Source organism: Dipodomys ordii, unplaced genomic scaffold (assembly GCF_000151885.1).
Source record: "Dipodomys ordii isolate 6190 unplaced genomic scaffold, Dord_2.0 Scaffold9, whole genome shotgun sequence".
Lineage (NCBI taxonomy): Eukaryota > Metazoa > Chordata > Mammalia > Rodentia > Heteromyidae > Dipodomys > Dipodomys ordii.
In genome coordinates, this window is record NW_012267225.1 from 26,130,927 (window position 1) to 26,157,623 (window position 26,697).

General features: G+C 39.5%; 1 protein-coding gene across 1 annotated transcript in view; it reads right to left on the reverse strand.

Annotated features, from left to right (window-relative positions):
- Asph (aspartate beta-hydroxylase) overlaps nucleotides 1-26,101 on the reverse strand; it is a 200,611-nt gene extending 174,510 nt beyond the window's left edge. Inside the window, exon 1 of the mRNA XM_013009269.1 lies at nucleotides 25,649-26,101. Coding sequence (XP_012864723.1) covers nucleotides 25,649-25,778 — 130 coding nt within the window. The 5' untranslated portion in view covers nucleotides 25,779-26,101. The remainder of the gene's footprint in view (nucleotides 1-25,648) is intronic.
- Nucleotides 26,102-26,697: the final 596 nt, after the last annotated feature.

The following is a 26,697-nucleotide window of genomic DNA, read 5'->3' on the forward strand; positions in this document are numbered from 1 at the left end:
CCAGTTATTTTTAGAGGCCTCTTCCTCATGGCCACATGCTACAAATCACTCAGGCTAAAATGCTGTCCTGACAATCCTAAAGCCTTCTCCACTTAAGTCCTATCTCCTCCTACCCCCAACCCCTGAAAATTTAAGCACCACAGAAAAAGAGAAAAAGGAACAAACTGTGCTACCAGTTTTGTTTTGTTTTGTTGGAAACAGGTTTTAATTGCTTCAGCTGAAGTACCCAATCATACAGAACAGAAAAGGAATGGCACCATGGCCTCGAGCCCAGAAACAGCTTGATTTGGCCCTTAGGAATCTTACTCAAATGCTTTCAAAACGATTAGCTCATTTGTTTGAATGAAACAGAACCATAAATGGCAAGAAATTAATTAATACTCTAGAATTCCAATTTACAGCTTTAACATAGCAAAAATAAACACAAAACACTTGAATAGAAAAAAAGGAAGAGAAGGCTGGGAGGGCAGCATGTCTGAAAGGAAAAAAAAAAGAGAGGAAGACTTGGAGAAGACAAATCTTCAGCAATGAGAATAGTGACCTAGGAAACATCTCAAAAAGGGAACTAGAAAGAGATTATACAACCACTTTCTCATTTTTCCTAGTTCTTCCCAGCCCCATCTCCAAATATTCTCTTCTGGGAAATATAATCAACCCAATTTTTTCACCGTTCTAAGATTAGTAGTTCACAGAATTAATTAGAGCTCTGATTAACACATGAAATTAATTTAGCCCAAATAGTATCTAGAGCAAGGTAGCAACCTTTCAATGCTGTTAATATAGATAAATACTTCTGTTTTTACTTCCATTGAAGGCTTCATAAGCAAACTAAACATTTCAGTGTTCTGAAGAGCAATCAGTAACCAAAACACTAACATTTGACAGCCTAGATGAGGGACAGAATGAACTTGGTATCAGAAACAACTAGTGTCTTGACGGCCTTTGACTGAGTGCTATTTCCCCTGCTCCATCTACCTGGATCTGTCCCACACAAGTCTGTGCTTGCTTGAAATGTTAAAGGACAATCAATCTGCTGGTGCCAGCTTTACGATGGCCCACCATCCCACTATTATACTATTCAGCAACTATCTGGGAAACTTTCTTTCATGTTGGAGACTTAGGGTTACAGGGCCACAGCACTTGCATGAGCCAATAGCCTGGTATGCTTTCGGACTCAGACATGGATTTGTTTTCCATTTCTCCATCAGCCTTCTTTCTGGGCTTCAATTTCCTCTCTTATAAAATGTGTCTTGACAGGATGACCCATTGCAATGAAGATACCTACTGGACAGCATATTGGAAATGAACTTCGGACAGTGAGTGGGGGAGGAGGGATAGGAGTGTGGGAACTGGGGGAGGGAAGGGACAGTGGGACAACAACAGGGGAGGGAGGGGGTAACAATGATCAAGTAATGTATGCATTGCCTTTCTCATGGAACTGTAACCTCTCCACACAGCTTAACACTAAAATAAAAATTAATTAAATATGTCTTGATATAACTGTGCATCTACAGACTTGCTGAACTTATTCATACAACACAGTTTTTTAAATCTCTTAAGATTAGGACACAAATCTCTTGGTTCCCAACTCACAGCTCTGCTCATACTCTCCTTTTCTCTCAGAATAGCTAGAGTTACAAGGGTTTCTTCTCTTCCCTTACCAGGCTGAGCTAGGTCCTCTGAATCGAGGGTTGTGACCAAATGCTAAACTGAAAAAAAGGGGGCTGGGAAGTAGGCTCAGTGGTAGAGAGCTTGCCTTGCATGCCTGAGGCCCTGGGTTCGATTCCTCAGCACCACATAAGCAAAAAGAAAAAAGCCAGAAGTGGTGCTGTGGCTCAAGTGGTAGAGTGCTAGCCTTGAGCTGAAGAGCTGAGGGACAGCGCCCAGGCCCAGAGTTCAGGCCCCACAACTGGACCAAAAAAAAATAAATAAATAAACTGAAAAAAAGATTCATGGCTATTAAGTTAGTGTCAAATTCAAACCTGGGGTGTCTTTCACCTTTTCTTCATGACAAAATCCTGGACATACTCATATAGCCTATAGTTAACCTTCCCTTTCTTTTGTCTTGTGCAAAAGTTGCATAATTATTTTGTCAAAATGTCTTTCCTTCAACTTGCCATCAACTTGTATTCCTAATATTTATGAAAAATATAAAATAACTTTAATTTGTATACAGCCAACCAAGATGTTACAGTAAAGACAACTAAAGTAATACTAACTAGTAGGAGTGGCAGCTGCTGTAATCAAGAGCAGCTCCTAAGACCAACCAAAGACCAGGCTTCTAACAGCTGCTCTCAGACTATAAATAGCAGCCTGATGAGACTCAAGACCACAAAAGCCAAGACCCATGTCCACTGAGGCAAGGCTCCACTTCCCTCCAATCACCAAAGGAAAAGCCATCAGCCTTCTCTGGGCTCAGCACTACTTCCTACCTTCCCCTTCTTCAAGAGTTCCCATCCACAATAGTAGATTCTGCACATCAGAATCAGATCTCCTGTCTTGTACTGCCAAGATTCTAATTCTGCACATTTGAAATGGCAACCAGGAACTTGCTTGTCTAAACCCCAAGTGATATGATGCTGCTGGCCAACTTCCACAGGTAAGATAGCCTGAATGTAGAACTAAGAAATTGGGAAGTGGGAAGGGTAGATTGGAGGCTGGAGCTGATCAGTTGCACACTGTATGCATGTACTGTCCCAAACCCCATGAGTATATACTATTAACACATTAATAAGAATGCTATGTAAATACTCTAACAGTCTGGGTCTGGTATAGAAAGAAAATAACAGTTTAACTAATTTCCAGAACATCATTTCCTCACCTCCCTAAACATAACCACAATAAAACCCTATTCCTGAGGCCCATACCATCCATCCAATCACACTATCCGACTCCAGATGTATCAATCATCACCCACCACAAGTGGCTCCTCCCCAGTTAATCTACTTTGCCATTCCAGCCATAACTACACAGTTTCAATGTCCATCCCTGGAGCTAATAGGACAGATTCTCTTTCCTTCATTTCTTCATTCCCAGAGACCTTGTTCCCTTCCATTCTATACTTAGCATGGGTCTTGTCTTGATTGTAAACTCAACCTAATTCACCCTCTTAATCACATGGTCATTGTTACTGAAACATTTCTGTACTCTTCTGGTGCAATCATCTTTAACATCTTAACCATTCTGTGACCCTGCTAAAAATTCCTCTTGTCATTTGAGTCCATCATAAAGACTGAGGATTATCATGAAACACTTGATATACAATTCTGAAAAAAGAAACTTTTCCTCTGCATGTGGTACCCAAAACAAGCAAGTGGTATCACCCGCAATCTACTATTAAGTAGCTGTGATTCCTAAAATAGCAAAAGGCAACACTGCAAACACTAGGTAAAACCTACTTAGGCATGACCAACGCAACCTCCTCAACTAGGGAAAATCACTTTGTGATCACATCCTATTCTTCCAGCTTGTCATCAGTTTCTTCTTGGATCTTGTATTTCTTTTGATTCTGCTTTCTTCTTGTCCCTTTGCTGGTATGAATATGGGTGATAATCCTCCAGTGGTCCATGGCTTGGTCCCCAGTGCACTGCTACTGGAACCTTCAGGAGGTGCATTAGGTCATTTGGAGCATACTAGGGGACCCCACCAATCTTCTCAATTTTCCTGGCTCATGAAGTTAGAAGGTTGCTCCACCATGTACACCCACCATGATGTGCTGTACTCAGCCCAAGCCAAACTTTTGGACTGGAATCTCCAGAACCTTATGTTAAAACTTTTGGTTCAGGCAACATAAAGTTGATTAATGCATCCTTCACCTTTTACTCTCACATTTCTCATCTACCCTAAAGTACAGAGTTCATCATTTAAATCCCTCACTAACACAGATGCTCTGCCCTGCACTGTCTCAGTTGGCTATGACTGCTCAACTATTTAAACTTTTCTATCCTTAAACTAGTTTGCCTTATCTTAAAAACTGCCATAGCCTCTCCTTTCACAGCAACAGTAGAAGCATCTAGCATCTGTACAATGCCAACTGTACCCATTTGTACTCACCTGCGCCAATTTGCCATCTACTTTCCTAATCTCCTATTTCACTGCCTTTACTTTCACTTCCACTCATCATGGCCAGCCCTGTCTTCCACCTTCCCCTCACAAACACCATTCTAAACACAACTGGGATTTCCCCACTGTCACTTTCTAACCTCGCACTCTCTTCTTGTATGTTGCTGGCCATCTGGCTTCCACACATGACTCCAAAGCAGTAACTCTGCTTGTCACACAGATGACTTCCATGTCATTAAACGCAGCAGGAAGCTTTCTGCCCTCATCTTGTTTGAGCTCTTAGTAGAATTCTCCATCTTTCATAAATACTCTTTTCCCTTCAGAATCTTATGGTCTTCATATCACCTCTCTGGATTTTCTAATTTTCAGTCTTCTTTGCTGAGTCATTCTTCCCCAGTTGACTTTGAAGTAGGAGAATTCCATAAGATTTTGGTCCTATGCCAATTTTTTTCAAGCTGATTTCAGCAACTACTTATAGGACCCATTTTTCCCCCTCTTCTTTGGCTTTCAAACCACCTACCTGCCTCCTCAATATTTTATCTGAATGACTAACAGAAATCTCAAACTCAGCACATATCTGTGAGTAGCCATCAATATTTCCCCCTCTCCTCCCTCACGTACTAAATCGCCAAACATTTCTGCTACACAGCTAAAAACCTGAAATTCATCTTTGACCCTCTCATCTCTGAAGGTGATTTTCTCCATCTAGTTGCTACAAATGAGTTACAACTATGCCAAGACAGGGATTCTCCTTGGTGCCTGGTCATCTCTGTCTACTATTTTTTAATTTAAGTATTATGTGTACCAAGTCACAAAAGAATGGGAAACTCTGTGTCAAAACACCCCATGTTTCTGCCTATAAACTGTCAGTGATCCAAAGTCAAATTATCATCATCTCCTAAGTGACTTCAATCCTTAACAACTTTTACAGCAGCCAGAATAATTGCTTTTATGGAGGGGTGTATGGAGGGGTGAGGGGTGAGGTGGAGGTGGAAGGTACAAAGGCTTGACTCATGGTGGTAAGATGTCTCTTGCTCAATCTTTCTTGTTCATAGCTACTGCTCTACCACTTGAACCACACCTTCAGTCCAGTTTTTTGCTGGTTAATTGAAGACAGAGTCCCTGGAGGAACTAAGTGGAAACTAAGGTTAGCCACGCATACACAATGTGACCAACCCCAATAAACCTTGGTTACTAAAGGCTGCAATGGGGCTCCCACAGGTTCCAATACTTCATATAATACATTATCATGACACATCAGCGCCAGTCAGGTCTCAGAGGATAATGCTTACAAAGTTCCCAGACTTTACCCTATGAATTGTAACCTTTATCCTTTCTGAATTGTATCTTGTGCAGAACTTTCCTGAATTCTGAAATTCATTCCAGGAAGCTGATTTCGGGGTTCCTCAGATTTATTTACTCTAAAGCCATGGTTGCCTCGACAACCCACATCACCAAATTCTGGCTGTTGTCTGCAGTATGGGCCATCTTACAGAACTTTTTCTTCAGACTGCAGTCTAATACCTTGCAAAAAATTAAATAAACATAATGCACTAAAAGCAAATTGTGTGAACTGCAAATTTTCTTACAAACTGCTCTTCAATAGAAATTTTGGAGCTTTGCCAAAAGACTGAAAACCACATTTCTGTGTAATAGTAAATCTCAATCTTGAACTGACTCAGTAAGATATGCATATTCATTGGTGAATTTCAACTATTCCCCACTTAATGACAAGTTAGAGGAAAGTGCTGAGAGGGAACTGAAAACACAGCTAGGACACCTGCAAGGACACTTCGTTTTCATTGGCTAGTGCACATTTACTTAAGCAACAGTCAGTGGCGCATCCTGCACTGGAGCAGCAGAGAGGACTGGGAAGGTAATGACCACAACTACAAAGCAGCCTAAATGCCCAGCAAGATGACATATGAGTGAGTCTCTCACACATGCAAATGGACAGTACCAGGGCTTGTCATCCTGACAGTACTTCCTTCTAAAGGGATGAATGCCAGTCCAGGTTCTCCAGGAACAGGAGTGGTGGGGCATTCTGTCAGCAGCAGATCCCATGCAGGGGTTGGAAAAATATTGTATGACATAGGGCCTTCCAAAAACCTCAGAGGCACACTGGACCCCTGTCACATTGGGGAAACATGTCAGATAATCTTAGCACTGACACAGAAGACTGTGTTGGGGGCCTGTCTCCTGCCCTTCACCCCACCCCCAAACCCACTCCTGAGAAACCAAAGCTGAGAAGAGGCAAAAGGTAGAACATGGGAGATCTCAATCTGTCCTGTAGACCTCCTGCCCTGCCTCCCAGGAGGCAGAAATTCTGCATCAAAAACACAATCTGAACTAAACCAACAAGACTTAAAAACAAACAGTGACTGTGGCACTAAGGAATTTGTACCAAAGATGGACAAGAACCTCTATTATCCAGAGAAAAATGGGAAATTAAGTTTGCCAAACCAAGCACAATGACTGGAGGGAACTTCATATTAAATTCATATTAATACCCTGCCAGACAGAGATGGGGAGATACATGCAGTGCTTTTGTAAGTTAGGCTCAAGTATAGGAAATGACCAGTATTCAAGCATTATTTGATTTGGAAAAAACATGACAGATGACTTAAATAAGTATTTCCTTAATGTTTATTATAAAATTTTCCAAATTTACAACAAAGCTGAATGAATTTTACAAAGAATATCTGTACAAATATCACATAGATTGCATTGTTTATTGGAATTCTCACTCCTGCCTATCTATCCTTTAATCCACCTGATTAGTGTAATGCATTTGAAAGTAAACTATATATATATATTATATATATATATATATATCAGTGCATCTCTCTAATATAATTCAGGTTGACTGTTGAACTATAGTTTAACATTTCTTTGAATCTTTAATGAACAATTCACATAAAATTAAAAAAACATTTATGTTAAGCATACATTCCCTGAATTCTAACAAATATATACACCAGTGATACACAAATCCTTACATCAAGATGTAGAACATTAAGTCTACCATTTAAGTTCCTTCCCCCATGGCCATTCTATTTCTATCCTATCCCATCCTCAGAAGTAACCCCACTGTTGTGCCTTTTGTTTTCCCTGAAGTTAGTTTTATCCACTCTTGTATTTTGGTTTGAGTTTGTTTTATGTTCCCATCATGCACGCTATCTGCAGTAGCAGTTACTCCTTTGCAGTGATTTGTTTTACTCCCTCGTATGCACAGATGAGTATATACAAGTGATGGAGTGTATTGAAAGGTTCTGCTGCTTATAACAAACAAGGCATTTGCCTCTTGAATTATGAATAAGGTCACTGGAATAATCTTCTACAAGATTATACTCGGCCTCTGTACTCACAGGATCTCTATCAACAACTTCAAAAACTGCATGTGGAAACCGGATTTAGGCTTATGATGTCTGTACTTAATATATTCAGACTTTTTTGTCATTATTCCTTAAAACTGCAGCATAGCAATTATTTACCCATAACTTATATCACATTACTAATTATAAGTAATCTAGAGATGATTTAAAGTTATGGGAGGATAGTTAAGAATAGGTAACATGCAAATAATATGCCATTATAAACACACCTTGAGTTCAGCATATTATTATTGATAGGGGAGTCTCAGAACTCATCTTCCACAATGATCCTCAGGGATCACTAAATATGCCTGTATTTCCCTTAAACATGTACAGTAGAATTGCTATATTCAGGACATATATCCAGTATTACTCAAAAAAATAATTTTTTTTTTTTGCGTCCAGTCGTGGACCTGAACTCTGGGCCTGGACACTGTCTCAGCTCTTCAGCTCAAGGCTAGCACTCTACCACTTGAGCCACAGCACCACTTCTGACTTTTTTTTTCTGCTTATGTGGTGCTGAGGAATCGAACCCAAGGCCTCAGGCATACAAGGCAAGCGCTCTACCACTGAGCCATCTTCCCAGCCCTAAAATAAAAATTTTTAAGTCAAGTATTTGCCTAAAGTGATTATATCATACTGTTGTATCACTCAATTGACATTTACTACTGTCAATCTTTTTTAATTTTAGCCATTCTAGTGAATATGCAGTGAGATCTCAATGTGGTTGTATTCCCCTTAAAAACCAATGATGCTGAGCATATTTTCATTTCTTCTATGTATTTCCCGTTTTGTGATCTGTTCAAATATTTTGCCGTGTGTGTGTGTGTGTGTGTGTGTGTGTGTGTGTGTGTAACTCAGGGCCTGAGCAGAGTTCCTGAGCTTGTTTGCTCTAGGCTAGCACCATACCACTTGAACCACTGCTCTACTTCCAGTTTTTTTAGAGGTTAATTGGAGGTAAGAGTCTCACTGGCTTTCCTGCGTGGGCTGTCTTTGAATCTCAGTCCTCAGATCTCAGCCTCCTGAGTAGCTAGAAATAACAGGCATGAGACTCCAGCAGCCATTTGCCTACTTTTGACCAAATTATAAGATTTCTTTGTATTTCCTAGACATCTATTCTTTAACACACATACGACATAAAATTTTCTCACAATCTGTGACTTTTCTATTCATTACTTTCTGGCATCTTCTGATTGAAAGTCTTTAGCTCTGATCATGCCAAACGTATGAATTTCGTATTTTAAGCACATTACCAAATTACTCAGGATGAAGACAGGATTTCCACACTCCACATTCCAAAATGCAAGTTCTATTTCAAGACTTGCAATAAAAATCAATGGGTCTATGAAGTATAGTCACTGGCAGAAGCCCAGTTATGGTGATACATGTTGCCAATAAGGAAAAAGATCTTAAAATCTGAAGGCAGAATATCAACTAAATGTCTTGTGAATATCACTAAGCTTAAAAGTCAAAACTTCCAATAAGTTTGAAGAATATTATCATTTGGTAAGTTGTAGAGAAGTTCTAAAATAATCATTTTTCCCCTCAAATTCAACTAGGTAGTTTTGTACCACCTAACAGTCATGTCAATGCTTAAATCCCTTGGCTTCTTTGAAATACAAATTTATTTATTCTCTTTCTTCAATGTTTTACTAATGAGACTTCTAAATTTATATATAACAAAAAGGATAAGTACAATGAAGCTCTGCTCTATTCTGTACCTGGATTTACTAATTATTAATATTTTATAAAATAGTTTTTTTGTCATATGTATGCACCCTTCCTTCCTTCCTTCCTTGCTTCCTTTGTCGGTCTTGGGGCTTGAACTCTAGACCTGGGTGTTGTCCCTGAGCTCTGTTGCTCAAGGCTACCTTTATTTTTTTTCTTACCTTCTTATGCCAACTAATGCTGTTTTCTGCTACTAGAATATATATGGAAAATTCCATGGCTAGGAGTCAGTAGCCAACTCAGTGAATTCTGTTTTATGGGTTCAACAAAATGATACAAATATAATAGGTAATTTCTGTCATAATAGATATATTTCTGTCTCTTCTAATTCTAAAATTTTATTACTCTAATTCGCAAAAGCTTGATTCTCAAAACTGAATTACCTGCAATCAGAGAAAAAAAAATATTTCTCTTTTCTGTGTTTTTTGTTTTACCCTATCCATCTCATGATGGAGAAAGGTATAAAGATTACCTGTGAGAACTTATTGAGAAGTTTATTTTTTGACAACAAAAAAGAAAAAAGATATATATGTATATATATATGCATAAGAGATATCAAGAATTCAAGGCTAACAAAGTTTCAAGGACATTATTAAAATAAAGAAAGAAACTTTGTAGACAGACTTCATATTAAACTCTCCACAGTCTTATCTCCAATAAACCACCAGAAAACAGGAAGTGGCACTGTGGCTCAAGTGGTAGAACCTTGAGCTAAAGAGCTGAGAGACAGTGCCCAGACCCAGAGCTCAAGCCTCACAACTGACATTAAAAAAAAAAAAAATCTCTAAACTCTGCCCTGCTGCACAACTAATGATCCAATGGAAAGAAAAGCAGATGCTCATCTACTTTGGAAAGTACAATATCAAGGACAAGGTTTATGGGACACTTAGATACAAATAACTCTGGAGAGAATAATAATCTAGAATTTTAAAGATTGTACACTCTAAGGTACAAACTGCTCCAAAATGTTCTTTGCAAATATTAGAACTATCACTTCATACCTTCATAACCTTTCTTGAAAGCTGGCCAAGTAGGGAATAGTCTTAATTCTTACAAGGAATTTTAAAATCTAAAAACCATACAAAAGGGAAGAAAAAATTAACAAATTACTCCACACTACATTATTCACAGAGATAAATATAGCCTACCCTTGAGTCACACTTAAAAATAAAAGGGAAAACTGAAATCTGGCAAATCAGTAGTTTTTCTAATTTCAGAAAAGAAAAAAAAAATACAACAGAATAAATGCCTGCTTATGCTCATCTTTCTTCCCAATCAGAATTAACAAACTACAAATGAGAGGGTATTTGGGAAAGTCGCTCATGGCTAGCTTGCTACAGAGTTAATTCCAAAGCCTTTGGCAAACTCGCATTGTATTGCCTTAACACTGACACTGATGGGCTTGACCCAACTAACAACTCTTGACAGCAATGATGTGTATGAATCCTAATAGTTCTGCTGTTTATTCAGCTCTTAGACTTCTCAACATCAACAGGAATTTTCTTGCCTGTAACACAAACCTGAAAAAGTGTATCCTTGTAATACTTCATTTTTGAGGTTTATATTCAAGGCAGTGTTTGACACAAAACACAGCAACCTCTCACCTCACCTTCATTTCCCTCTAATGAAGGAGAAAGATTTACCTGAGTCAGTTCTTTCCAATAAATGAAACGTCGTCATATACTGAGTGTCTACTGTCGTACATGATGCCACACTCATATTTAGCGTGCCTGGGCATGCACTTCAGCACTGGAGAGAAAATCAAGACAAATGCAGCATTTACCCACATTATTATCCCTCCTGGCCTCCTCAATTACTCTAAACCAGGGTGAGTAAACTTTGGCTGACCTCCTGTGTTTTCTTTTGTTTTCCTAAGTGTCAGGAGCTAAAGCATGATTTCACTTTAAGAACAACTGAAAAGACTCAAAAACAAAATTTCACCAAGTGAGAAAATTACATGAAATTCCTATTTCAGTGCCATAAAGTTTCATTACAGTGCAGTTACACTATATGATGAGGCTCCCATTCATGGCTCCTTTCAGGTTACACTGGCAGAGCTGAGGGGCTGGTAATGGCAACTGTGTGACCAGTAATGCCAGCTCTAATCTCCAGGATCATAGAAATCACACAGGCAAGTTTAAAGCAACAGAAACAAACATGCACTCCTCATGGCTAATACTGCCTTCTAGAACCAATGAGGGAGTTTGAGTTAGTGAAGAAGCAGCGGGAAGTGGGTCCTTTAGACATTTTGAGTGACTGATCACTCCACATCTAGAGCCAGCCCTATCTGATTTTCTTTTAAATGTAAATTTCTCAGTTAAATCAGGCCTTTGGCCCTAGCATATCCTAGCAACACACAGCACCCTTAAAATCAGTGCATATAATACATGTATTTATAAAGTTTTTACAACAAGTCTGAATGGAACCTTTAACACTAAATCCTATCATCTTCATGCAACTCCAAGATCTACCTCCACCCTTCATGTACCAGAAGAAAGCACCTGAAGTATCTACTGAAACTGAAGGGGAATGGGATCCTAAGGGTGGAAGACCTAAACAGATGCTATTGAAAAGATGAATAAACGTAGTAAACTGAGAAGGCAGAGAAGGGCACCCGTGAGAGACCAGGATTTGAATACATCATAGAGTTTATAACTTGCTTAGAAGCAAGTGAACTGTGCTCTCTTTTAACCTTACCCTATATCTTTACTCATTCACCTCAAATATCTGATGGACCACAGAAAATGTTAAAAAATAATAGCTGGGAGAATTATTAACACAACTTACTAACACTACTTCTAGAGAAGAGTAAAATAAATACTAATTGGCTTAAGAGCTTTCTACCTATACAAACATACATTAATTTCATCTTTAAAATGTTCCACATCTATGATCTTATTCAGGAAACATGTAATGAAGACATTGGGACCATGTTTCACATATAAATCTATTAATACCTCCACAGTAGCAATGGGACTTGTCAGAAATTGTATTTTGGATCTTGGCCAGACACCCTAGGTTTCTACAAGTACTGTTTACAAACAGATTAATTAGCCATAAACCATGAAAAAAACAAATATTCAAGCTCAAGAAAATAAGCATTATTCTTTGTTTATGGAGAAGTTCAATTTTGAAGAAAGCAATTTAACTAGTGTTAGTCATCAATCATTTAAGTAGGAAAATAGGGACCATAATAAGCCAATCAAACCAAATTAGCAGTATTAAATGGCCTAACTTTGCTCAGACATTTCTATATCCCAAGTATTTTATAAAGACTTCTCACCTTAATCCAGTGAAACATTTTTAGGTTTTAAAAACAGACACAACTTAAAAGCTTAATATTTAGTCATTTTTGCAAGTACTTTTATGATATCAGGCATACAATGCCTATATTCTGTTCCCAAAAGAACACCTAAAACCACAAGCAACTTTTTGCCAAAATATTTACAACTTCTAAGACAGAAACCATTTTGGAAACTATAACTTACTCAAATGTACCTACAAAGAAACAGGAAACACATGACCTATCCCAAGAGCAGGGCTGGGAATGTGGCTTAGTGGTAGTGCTTGCCTAGCATGCATGAAGCCTGGGTTCAATTCCTCAGCACCACATAAACAGAAAAAGACAAAGTGGCACTGTGAGGAAGTGGTGCTGTGGCTCAAGTGGTAGAGGGCTTGCCTTGAGCTGAAGAGCTGAGGGACAGTGACCAGGCCCAGAGTTCAAGCCCCATGACCAACAAAACAAAAGTGGCACTGTGGCTCAAATGGAAGATTGCTAGCCTTGAGCAAAAGAAGCCCAGGGATAATGCCTAGGCCTTGAGTTCATGCCCCAGGAATGGAGGGAAGAAGAAAAAACAAAGAATCAAGAAACAAAATGTAAGTGGTCCTAGACACATTTTGAAACTGAAGCCCTTTTCCCTCATGCTTACCCAGGATAAAAAGTTCAACTGAGTTTTTCCAAAGAATCAACCTTGTACAACAAATGCAAATAAAGAGAAAATGGAGAAATCCTCCCAAATTCAGTCTGTAGGCAGAGTAAGCTGAAAGAAAACTACAGGGCTATTTTAACCAAGCTAAATTAATATTGAAGTACCAATATTATATATCATATATTGATACTGACACTCATATCAGAACATAAAATCACCAGGTGGTATCTTCCTCAGAAATATACAAGAAGTTTTAAATTAGAACATAGAATACTATAATTTACCGAATAAAACACAGAGAAAAGCAATATATATTGTCTCAATAGATGCCAAGCAAATATTAGTTATTAATCCTAGCTACTAGCAAAATAACGATGAAGTTGAAGAGTACATCAGATGGAAGAGAGAGGAGAGAAAGAAGTAAGTCACAGATCTACATATAGCATGAACACAGATGCAAAGCAGTGGACAGGACATCAGCAAACAAAGCAATGTATAAAATGGATAATTCAACCTGATCATTGATCAAGTGGTACTACCTCCAATAAAGAAAAGGCATTCTTAAATAGAAATGCAAAGGAATCTTCATAATTCTATTTTAAAACACTTAGGAAACACCTAGATGTTATATTTGCTTGCTAGAAACAAAGATCGAATATTTGATTTCCTCTCTCATCCCCGCCCCCCTCATCCCCTTCCCCATTTCTCTTTTGGAGCCTATACTGGAACCTGAGGCCTTGCATTCTTGATCAGAACTCTACCACTTGAGCCACATCTCCACTTCTTCCACTCAACATTGTATATAAGACACGTTTCTCAATGAAACAGTAAGATAAGGAAGGACTGAAAATAGAGACAAGACTGTGTATATGCGGTTGACAGAACAGTTACATAGCAAATCCCAAACAATTCATTTTTTTAAACTACCTAAATTAAAAACTGAATTTACCAAAGCCACAAGATAATGTATCATTACCAAACTATGACTAAATAGTAGTAGTGTATAATGGTTAAAAAAAATTTTAAAGATCACTTACAATGGCATTAAAGCCAAGTGTCAGTGGCTTAGACCTGTAATCTAAGCTACTGAGGAGGCTGCAATCTGGAAACTCATAATTCAAAGCCAGCCCCAGCAGAGAGGCACACAAGAATCCATCACCAAATTAGCCAGCAAAAAAGCTGGACTGGAGGTATGGCTCAAGCATCCAGCACTAGCTATGAGCAAGGAAGATGAGTGGGCATAAGGCCCAAATTTAAACCCCAGTTATCAAACATGAAAACAGGGCAAAAAGGAATTAAATAGATGAAGTAATATATACCACTAACAAGGAATGTCAGTACCAGTGAGTTGTTGATTGTAAACTTAGTTTACAGATGGCAATGCAATTCTTTTTTAGAGGCATAGTACTGGGATTTGAACTTAGGGCCTCATATATGCTTGGCTGATACTCTACTACTGTAGCCATGCCTATAGCCCTGTTTTTGTTTTTGTTTTTCTAGTTAATTGAACATGGAGTCATGAGGACTCTTCTGCCTGGGCTGGTTGGCACCAAACCACAATCTGCCAGATCTCAGGTTCCTAAGTAGCTAAGATTGTAGACATACAGGCCTTATCAGATTCAATAGCTCATTACAAAGCTATAATGAGAAATTCAGTAATACTGTTCCTCTTGGAGCAAACAATCACAGTTATATATAGATAAGAACAGATACTACATACTTTATAGAAAGAAAGCATCAACCTTGTACAGAAAATTTTCCTTATCCACTTAAAATATATATTCACAATATAAACTACTATGTCGGGGCTGGGAAGGTGGCTCAGTGGTAGAGTGCTTGCCTTGCATGCATGAGGCCCTGGGTTCAATTCCTCAGCACCACATAAGCAAAAAGAAAAAAAAAGCTGGAAGTGGCGCTGTGGCTCAAATGATAGAGCGTTAGCCTTGAGCTGAAGAGCTGAGGGACAGCACCCAGGCCCAAAGCAGGCCCCATGACCAGACGCAAAAAAATAAAAAAATAATTTAAAAAATAATAAACTACTATGTCTTGTAGTATAGATGTTTAAATGCAATAATGCAAAATGTCAGATCTTTCAGGAGAAAGTAAGATAATATTTTATGACTTTATGTCTTAAAAGTCAAAAGCATAGCCAATAAATAGGAAATAGAAAAACTCTACTACTAAATTAAACACATGAAACAATGTTATATTCTACTATTAATACGTTAAACACATATTACCTGATGTGGAGATGTAGAAGTAGTAACTGTATTGTCAAAGCTCATAGAACTCAGAAACTTTATAGACCATGATAAAGACAATTTGCCCCATGAAGATTAGAATGTATTTGTAACTTTAACTAAGTATTACTACCCACAATACTGTGAAATTTGTGAAATTTATGTAATCACTTAATCACAATATAAAATGCTATTAAAAATGTTAAACAAAATATACCACAAAATGTATCATATTGATATCTAATTCTTCAACAAAATACATTACAGAGTCTGAGCACCAGTGGCTCATGCCTGTAATCCTAACTAATCAGGAGAATGAGATCTGAGGATCACATTTCGAAGCCAGTCCAAGCAGGAAAGTCCGTGAGACTGTTATCACCAATTAACCACCAAGAAACCATAAGTGGCACTGTGGCTCAAAGTGGTAGAGTGCTAGTTTTGAGCAGGAAAAAGCTCAAAGACAGCACCCGTGCCCTGAGTTCAGGCCCCACCACTGACACATACACATATACACATACACACATATGATAATGTAAGGATTATATTCTAGGAGATGCTTTTTACCTACTACAGAAATAATCAAAATGTTCAAGATTTAGAAAGATTCTAGAAATCAAATACATAAAACCAACAAACAAACTGATACAAAAGATCTTATTCACTGTAGGTAGGCTGTACATGCGTACAACCATTCTGTGTTGTCTACGATATTTTAAACAAAATCTAATAAAGTTTAATACACGTACTTGTCACTATGACCCACCAATTCCTATCACAGTTTCTGCCTTAGAGAAACACTGAGACACAAGCACAGGGTTAAATAAGTACAAATATAGTAGAGCAGCATTATTTGAAAGAAAGAGAAGTAGTCTCAGTAAGACTAGCCAACGAAAAGTGGCATTCATAAAATGAGGAACGACAGACATAAAACTAAAGAATTGGGATTCATTCCATTCAATCCTGAGTTCAAATCCAAGGCCTATACTCCAGAGTCCCACAGGACAGATGTGGCTGGCCACTCACCAAATAAACACACATGAAAAGAGCAAAGAGATACATTAAATAGTACTCACCATAAGACATCAGTTCAGTACATCCTTAGCCACCTTTGGCATACACACATGAACTATATACTTAAATAGAGACTGGGTAATTTCTGACCCCATAATGATGTTATCGATCACTAATAATTCCTGTGTCTCCCAGATTCCATAGTGATTGCAAAGAATGGCTTCATATAGAACAGAGGCAGGGAGGCGAAGGTTTCCTCCTGTTTGCTATTAATTCCAGAGCCCAGCAAAAACAACTAGTAAGTACCTCATCATATACAACTAGAACACCAAACAGGTGATCATCAAACTTTTATTCAGTGCAAAACAAGCACATGCATACCTCTCTCTCTCTTCTCTTTCATATGTATATATATGGATATATGGATATAGATATAGATATATTTCCTAAGCAGTTTTCATATATATTTTAACAAACATTTTTACATGTATGGATGCATAGTATTCAATCTGCAATATAACAGACATACAGAATGTATTATTTGTATGTATTTATTTAATGTATAAGAAAATGTATGAGAATGACTATCATATTACTTCAGAACAGCTAGAGAGGGACACCATAAGAGAGAAAAGCATCCAAGAATACAGAAGTATTTCATCGACTGTATGAGAGATAGATATTCACTACATTACTTTAGTTTTTTTTTTTTGAGGGAGGGAGGAGAGTACTAGGGCTTGAACCCAGGGCCTACTGCTGTCCTTTACCTTTTTTGCTCAAGGCTAGGGCTCTACCACTTAAGCCACAGCTCCACTTCTGGCTTTTTTGCAGGCTAACTGGAAATAAAAGTCTTGTGCACTTTTCTGCCTGGGAAGGATTCAAACTGTGATCCTAGATCTCAACCTCTGGAGCAGCCATGACTGCAGACAGAAGTCGCTGGTGCTCGGTTTTCATTATTTTTTTTTATTTATACCTATCTATAGATTTTTCATAGATAACATTTCAAACAGATACAGCCTTAAAAAGCCACACACACAAATATTTCTAGGAAGTTAGAGAAATGGTTCTCTCAAAAATCAAGTCCTTAAAACAATTAAAAAATCCAGTAACTGTCGGGTACTGGTGGCTCACACCACATCTGTATCCTAGCTACTAAGGAGGCTGACATCTGCGGATCACAGTTCAAAGCCAGCCCGGATAGGAAAGTCTGTGAGACTCTTATTTCCAATAAACCACCAGAAAACTGGAAGTGGCGCTGTGACTCAAGTGGCAGAGAGTTAGATTTGAGCTGAAGAGCTAAGGGACAGTGCCCAGGCTCAGAGTTCTAGCCCCATGACTGACAAAAAAAAAAAAAATCCAGTAAGAAGCATCTTATCCAAGTTGATTTAATTCAGACAACCTTTTATTACAACTTTTTTTACATTTTTTACATCAACTTTTATTACAACTTTTTTTATATTTCACATAAAAACAAAAAAAAATTAACTTCTCCTAAATAAAAATGTCCTAAATAACATGTGAAGCTAAAAACAGAAGAGGCTTTCCAGTATACCATTTCAGGAAATTGAAATCAAAAAAAGAGTCAGAGGGAAGAACTGTATTAAATAAGAAACAGAAATCAGACTAGATAGATGTAACAAAACAGCAATGAGTCTGCACTATGGCATGGTGGAAATGGCTATCAAGCCTATGTAAAATACACCAACAGGAAATACAAGAACACAAGACAGGAAAATACAAGAAAGGAAAGTTACAATAACAGTAAGGACGAATTATTTTAACCAACAATATTCTCCCACTTTAAAATGAAGCCTGATCTTTTCTGACTTCAGTAAGAAATGATTAACGCTGGGTTAAATGTGTGGGCACACACGGTGGAACAGAAGCTTGGCATTTCTCCAAGTTCTGCAAGCACTTTTGCCATGTCCAGGGCTGTCCTTGGAAACACAGCTAAAACTGGGCTACTTCTGCCTCTTCCTAATTTTATTTTCACTAATCCTCACTGCTTTGGAGCACATAAACTATCTATACCAAATGAAGATGTTCACAAGACTAGGAAAGCCCTTTGAATCTTCCAAGGAATACCCTAGTTTCTTTAACAGATGATCTGTATTTCTGTAAATGAATGATTAAGTAAGCTCAAAATTCCTTTAAGACTAATAGGTTATCTATACTGGATTTGTCTTCAACTATAATCAATCTGATTAGAACTAAATTATACTCGGTAATTCGACTTAAAAGATAACCACAGCCACCCAAAGTAACCAAGACACATCCCTGAAGAACAAATACTAAATGTAGAACAAATGCCTAAAATACCTTTCTATCAGAGAAATGAAAAACAAAATAATTATTTAAAAAAATAATTATAATGACTGTTAAGAAAAGACTATCCTGACTTCCACTAATGGCAGAGAAAAGAAAAAAGGCTAAAGCACTGAAAGATAACCTAGAGCACCTAAAGCACAAGAAGTTAACCTCCCTATAGTAGGACACCAAGAGGAAATGTGGGGAAAATATCTCATCTTCTAATAGAATGGCTTGGAATTTAAAGCCAAACCATATACATAGTCACTCAAAAAGACTTATCTCACCCCACTCACATACGCAGAGCCAGGCAGAGGCAGCGACTCAAGTAACCACATAGGAGCCAGTCAGGAGTCTCCTAATCTCTCAATCAATGGTAGAGCTTTTCCTGAGAGATTCCAGGAAACTGTAAATGGGTTGCACTGAGGAACAGGATTTTCTTTTATGTGCTTTTTTTTTTGGCCAGTCTTGGGGCTTGAACTCAGGGCCTGGGCACTGTCCCTGAGCTTCTTTTTTCTTCAAGGCTAATGCTCTACCACATGAGCCATAGCACCAATTCCAGCTTTTTCTGCATATGTGGTACTGAGGAATTGAACCCCAAGGCTTCCTGCATGCTAGGCAAGCACTAAGCCACATTCCCAGCCCTAGGTGCTATTTATTTTTAAGTGACACATAAAATCATAAAAACTGTAAGCAGCAATGGGAGTAATATATATATGTTTACCACAAAATATGTAAATATGTAAAATAATAAATGGCTAGGCATACCAACCACCTCAAACATCATTTCTTCTTAGTGAAAACCATCAAAACTTTTCTTAGGAGTTTTTTGAGATGCATAGTAAGTATATTAATCTACATTCATCTTATTGTACAACCCACACCAGATCTTCTTCCTTCCATCTAACTGTACATGTAGGTATTAATTTTAAAACATTTTATACCTTACTATGATAAGGAACAAGTCAAACCACTTGCAGAAGTGATGTATTCCAGATGCAAACTATGTAGCATATTTTCAAGGTTGTTCCACACTAGCCAGAAGAGCATCAAAAAACTACATTGTATCTGACCTGAGACCACCTCTGAGATCAGCTATAATATCACCAACTCAGATGTATATTAATAAACAAACTGTGAGACACAAAAGGTCTCAGAACAAATACTTCCTTAAGAGCATCCATTTTACTTGAAACACACAGGCTAATATCTAACATAGAATCTCAAGCATGTGAATGGTGTGCTTGGATCTACATATTCTCTTTAGTTTTGAACTCTCATCTGCTTGGAAATGTCAGAGAAACATACAGGCATGTAAAATTGATCTTGGGCTATTGAAACTCAAAAAGAGTAATTTTTCCTGTTTGAGAAGACTGAGATTAGATAAATTGAGTGACCTGCTACATAGTTCTTAAATAAACATAATATGAATCCAGGTAATCAGACTGTCTCCCAAACTGCACTGCCTCTCTAGAGAAAAGGGGCGGGATCTTTTGTTTTTGTTTTTTTCCAGGGTGGTTGGTTGGATGTTTTCCTATTGGGAACAGACAGCACAGGAGTTAAATGTCTGATTCTAACCAAAAGTAGGGCAACTAGTTCACTCAGATGACCTTTTATCCTTGTTTCTCTCTTGGTAATTAGCGGAAAATGCAAATCAGGCATACTTATTTTCTAATAATCTCTTCTATGAGGCATGATATCAATGCATAATAAAACACAGTTCTTCCTACTTACCATAGATTAACATGTTTGGTTTTTAAAATATGCTCAAGAATACTCAGAACAACTGAAACAGTTTCATATGATCTGAACATGCTGGACAAATGCTATTAACAAAAACAAAACAAAACAACAGCAAAACCCACAATGTAAAAGGCAGGCGGAATAGGTCAAGTGGTACAAAGCCTGCCTTGAAAGTGCAGGGCCCCAAGAGTAAGCTCAAATACTCCATTTTTTAAAAGATGGAAGGACAGTGGCAAAAAGCTCTACTGCACTTTAAATGGCACTCAATCAAAAAGCTGTGAATTTCTTGAGGCATACAAATTAAAAGTCTTCCTATCTTTCATCTTAGAATGGCTAGTGGAGGATCTAGCAACTGGCCCTAATTGATAGTCTCTTGATAAAAAAGAGGAATTTCACTAGAAATTCAAAAGAGCAAGAATGTAATCAGCAGCACATATTGCATGTTAGTCACTTAGTAATCTAAGACACACTGAAAGGAAAAACAGAAGAATAACCACTCAGAAGTTTTTTTGTTTTTACAATTAACCAAAATCCATCAAAGTTGTGAATTTCTCTATCCTAACAGAACAAATTTATTTAATTTTAAAGTAAGCCTTATCAAGACAAACTCTTACCATTACATTTCAAAATCTGTACCAGACATTAAGAGAATTCAACACTGGTAGTGATCAGTCATTTTCCATCAATAGTTTGGGGAAAATCAGGATGATTAAATATTAATAGTAATTTTAAAATCTAATTGCTGTCATATGCTGGTTGCTCTTGACTATATTCCCCTAAAATCTCAGGAGGCTGATATCTTAAGATCCGGTTGGAAGAGAGCTAAGGCAGCAAAATCCAAAAGTCCCTGATCATCTTATCTCCATTTAACTACCATAATGCCATAAGTAGAGCTGTGTCTCAAGCATTAGAATGGCATAAAAGCTAAGAGACAACATTCAAGCTTGGGCTCAAGCCCCAGTATCAGCACTAAATAAACAAGTAAATAAACAAATAACCAAACATAATTGCTTTTCTACACTCTGTAAATCTGAAGATTTTTTAAAAACGCTCTATAGTGGCACCTACTGGTCACAGGTAGTAAACAGTTGCAGGAACTTGCTAGCAAGAAATACTAAAATAAACTTCCAGTGAAAGAACAGTGGTAATTCTCTTCGGAAAAAAAAAAAAAGAAAGAAAGAAAAACAAGAAAAACTCTACTTTTATTTCAATCAGTTTAAGACAATGAAGAGAAGAAAAAAAAGACAATGAGGAAATACCTACTTTAATTTTTTTTTTCCTTCTGTAAAACTCATGCTTCAAAGAACTAAGTCCTTTTTTATTTTATTTTTTTTGTTGTCAGTCATGGGGCTTTAACTCTGGGCTGAGAGCTGTCCCTCAGCTCTTCAGCTCAAGGCTAGCGCTCTACCACTTGAGCCCAGCCACTTCTCGTTTTCTGATGGTTTATTGGAGATAAGAGTTTCACGACTTTTCCTGCCCAGGCTGGCTTTGAACCACGACCCTCAGAAAACTAGGTCCTTTTTATTTCATAGTTTTATACAAAAATCTGAGAAACAGTGTTCCATATACCCAACATCACTATTAATATTAAACTCTCAATGCAAAATCATCTCCAGCAGCATGTGAGCTCTTATACTCTTTTCAAACTATAATTCTTCAAATGCATTGTTCCAATATAATTTCAGGCAAAGGAAACTTAATTAGTGAAAAGACAAAAACATAGTAGTTTGCCATGGAGCCAGTCAGAAGACAACTTGATAAGCAGCAACTTCCAATTCCCGTAGATGATTGATTGATTGATAGATAGATAGATAGATAGATAGATAGGCATAAATATAGATATTAGAAAATCTGAAACTCAGCAGGGCACTGGTGGCTCGTGCCTGTAATCTTAGCTACTCAGGATGCTGATATCTGAGGTTGGCGGTTTGAAGCCAGCCTGGGCAAGAAGTATGTGAGATTCTTTTTAAAAAAAAAAAATTATTTTAACTGTACAGAGGAGTTAAATACATGGGCAGGATAATGCATACATTTCTTACCAAGCATTGCAGCCTCCTCCTTTGTTTACCCTTCACATCCCTTCCCAGCCTCCCCCCCCATGTGAGATTCTTATCTCCAATTAACCACCAGAAATGTGGCCCAAAGTGGTAGAGTACTATCTGTGAACAAAAAGAGCTCAATAACACCCAGGCCCTGAATTCAAGTCTCACAACTGATGAGAAAAAGAGAGAGAGAGAAGGGAGGGAGAAGGAGAGAGAAGAGAAAGAAAAGAAAAAAGAAAATCTAGGGCTGGGCATGTGGCTTAGTGGTAGAGTGCTTGCCTAGCATGCATGAAGCCCTGGGTTTGATTCCTCAGCACCACATACACAGAAAAACCCATAAGTTGTGCTGTGGCTCAAGTGGTAGAGGGCTAGCCTTTAGCAAAAGAAGCTCAGGGACAGCCCACGACCTGAGTTCAAACCCCAGGACTGGCAAAAAAAAAAAAAGAAAGAAAATCTAAAACTCAAGTAGTATGAAATAAGGAATGACTAACAGAAAAACCTGGATTCTGGTTTTTGTTCTTGTAATTTACTGGGTTCACAACATTTCTGGGCATTAGGTTCTCATCTAAAACTTGTTTTGAACAAGCAACTAAATAGGTTTCCTGGTAATGTCGGCTAAAAATTCTTCAGCTTTGGGGTTGGGAAGGTGGTTCAGTGGTAGAGTGCTTGCCTTGCATGCATGAGGCCCTGGGTTCAATTCCTCAGCACCACATAAGCAGAAAAAGCCAGAAGTGGCTCTGTGGCTCAAGTGGTAGAGCACCAGTTTTGAGCTGAAGAGCTCAAGGACAGAGCCCAGGCCCAGAGTTCAGGCCCCATGACAGACAGGAAAAAAAAAAAAAAAACCTCTTCAGCCATGATGCACAGTCACAATCCAAAGTTCACTGAAGAACAACAACAAAAAGAAAAAGAAAATGCTGCAAAAAAAAAAATATCAACTACTATAATGCACATGTCTTCAATACTACTGAATTTGGGAAGATTGTTTGTGCCAGTAATAGAGCTTCAAATCAGAGCCTGGGTACTGTCCTTTAGCCTTTTTTTTTCTAGTCATGGAAGGAATCGAACCCAGGGCCTCATGCATGCAAGGCAAGCACTCTACCACTGAGCCCCTTCCCAGCCCTCCTTTAGCTTTTTTGATCAAGGCTGGTACACTACCATTAGAGCCTAAGCTCCACTTTTGGAATTTGGGTGGTTACTTAGAGGTAAGAATTTTTTTGCCAGGGCAGGCTTCAAACTGCAATCCTCATTTCTCAGCCTCCTGAGCAGCTAAGATTATAGGCATGAACCACTGGCACCCCACTTTTTGTTTAATTTTTTTTAGTTTTATAACACAAGAAATTTCCCTCTTTTACAGACCTTCTTTTACATGTTGTTTCATGACAATTATGAAGACAATAATTGTGTAAAATGATTACTCAAAGAGAATTTACTCTTAAATGCCCGACTATGAGAGTCAGAATAACTTAATTGGGTCAGGGAGCTGGTGGCTCATTCCTGCAACTACTCAGGACATTGCGAACTGAGAATGCCAATTAAAAGCCAGTCAAGGCAGGAAAGTCCATGAGACATTATCTACAATTAACCACCCGAAAGCTTGAAAAGAAAAAAAAAACCCTAAAAGATAAGAGTCTAAGCCTTAGTTCAAGTCCCAGTACTGGCAAAAAAAAAAAAAAAAAGATTAATTGAGGTCTTAACATGTTCTCTATGGTTTAGTTCTTGGGTAGGGTTGGGGAATATGTTTCTTACCATTAACAGGTCTGACAAAGCTACTTTCTCAGATGCAATCAATGCTGTACTCAAGAATCCCAAGGACAAAGTGGAACGATGAAGGGCTGAATACCGGGAAAAGACAGGGTCAGGGACAGGGAAGGTGAAAAGAGGAAAATAGGGGAATAACAGGAGAGAGGCAAGCTTCATTTACAAATAGTTACAGAAAACTTTCTCCAAAGGTCCTTGTCATTTACAAATGTTTAAGAAAAAATAAGTGTAGCCCCAACCACTAGGTGCTGCTTTCTACATCCACTGCATGTTTTACGGGCATTTAAGGACAAGGAAACAAGAATACAATTTTTACTTACGTCCAAGGTGAATTAACTAATTCAGGGTCTGAACTTCGAACTGTATACCTCTTTCCATTTAGAAGACAAATATTGGTTCTCAGAATGTAAATGTGTGCAGTGGGTTTAACTGTACTACTTTTGCTACTAACGTTTGTTTCAATCTCTAACCAAATATTTATTGAGCACCTATTATAGGTGAGGACCATTCAAAGAGTTGGGCATAACAAACCAATAATAGATCGGAATGACCAAGAGGAGACAATAAAACAAAGACAATTCACATGAAAATAAATAAGGCCATAAGAGCTACAAAAGGAAGTATTTTTAAAATAAAATCATAAGTTTTCTGATTTGTTTTCTTGATACATATCAATGGGCTGCATGCGGATCCTAGCGCAGACTGTGAATCATTTCGAGTGAAATGTGTCTCACATTTGGTACACATGTGTATTCCAGTTCCAATAGCCTAAATGTGAGTCAAATGAAAAAGAAAAGAAACCGAGGGCCACGGTAATAGGAGACGAAACAGATTTAAAACATCTGTTCTCGGCTGGAGAAGCACATGGAGGAGGAGAAAGGTGAATATCCAGTCGATTTTCCTTTAAGGAAATTAAAAGAGAGGAAGAATAGAAAAAACCCGCCTAGTGTTGCAGGTATGTAAAAGATAGTTAAGAGAACTACATACACCTATTTAAAATAGCCTCCAAAAGCATGTGAATCACTCTCAACCCCCCCACCCCGCCTCCCTCCCTAACCTCATCCTTCGAGCAGCTCCTAAACGCTGCTGGCCAAGCAAGAACTTACTTTCCCTGACTTCGGCTCATTTCCAAGCTCCCGCAAAACACGCGAGGCCAAGATCAATCGTTCTCTAACCCCCATCTCCACTGCCACGGAAAGCCCGGATCTCGGCGGCGGCGCCCCGCAGGTGAGCGGCCCCGCCACCTCCAGGAGCCCCGCAGGGGCTGGCGACGGGGCGGACCGCACGGCGCCCGCCTTCCCGAGCGCCCAGCCCCGCCAGCCAGGCCTCCGTGACGCGTCAGCGAGGCAGGGGCTGCGGGAGGCGCGGCGGGAGCTGGCGAGGAGCCCCCGCAGCGCCCGCGGCTCCCGGGGACCCCGCTCCCGGCCCGGACCCCGGCCTGCAAGCATTCTGACCTCTCCGAGCTCCTGAGCTACTACTGCCACCGCTGCTGCCCGTGCTGCTGCTGCCGGAGGAGCCGCCGCCGCCGCCGCTGCTGCTGCTGTTGCCGCCGCCGCCGCCTTTGGCGTTCTTGCGAGGGGCCATCACGCACTCCACCCGGACTGGAGAGGCGCCAAGGGGCTTCCTCGGTGCTCCGGGGACAACAGCCGCAGATGCTGGGGAGGCTTTGGGCCGCGCTCGGCTCCTGCAGTAGCGCGGATGGCCCGACACGGATCACACGGGTCGCCGCGCCTCCCAGGACTTTCCCCGCGTGCCGGCTGCGCGCGCCCAGCCCACGCGTACGCCCAGCCTGTGACTCTCTCTGTCTCTTTCCCTGCGAGAACGCGCGGCTCCCTAGCCCCCTCGGCCACGCCCCTGCCCGGCCTCGCTCCACCCACGAAGGCTGAGTGACAGTGGATACGAGCCAATCGCCAACGTCTGTACAAAAGGGCGGTTCCCTTTCGTGCTTCCCGCCCCCTCTCTCTGCAGTCTCGGGGCCTTTCAGGCGCGACGCAGCTGCTGGTGAGCGTGAGCGGCTTTCAGCTTTCCAGTGTGCCTCGGTTTTTTTGGAACGTGGCAAACGTGGAAGCCGACTGGGCTCTCGCGAGCGTTGGTTGAGTTGGCTGGATCGGGATGGGGCGGGGCCGGGGGCGGGGCCAGAAGACACGTGTGCGGCGCGCAGAAGAGGCGGGTCGCCTCTTGGCCCGTCTTTGGGGATTTGGTTCCTTCCCTGGGTAGGAGACCTCGAAAAGTGCAAGCCTGCTTTCCTGGGAAAGATGCCCGTGTCGTGCTAGTGTTAAGGCAATTGAAGCGGTGCTTCACGGACTGATTTGATGCCTACACTATAGTCTGATCTGTTCCCCGTGAAAGCCAGAATTGTCTTCGTTTGTACCGTGTGCAAAATCGTCTTAAATGAGACATGAAAACGAAAATGTGACTCTCTGAAATAACGCCCCTCCACCACGCTCTGCCGAGGGCCAGTTTCCCTGAGGTCCGCGTTCGTGGATCTCCGGCATGCTCGCCT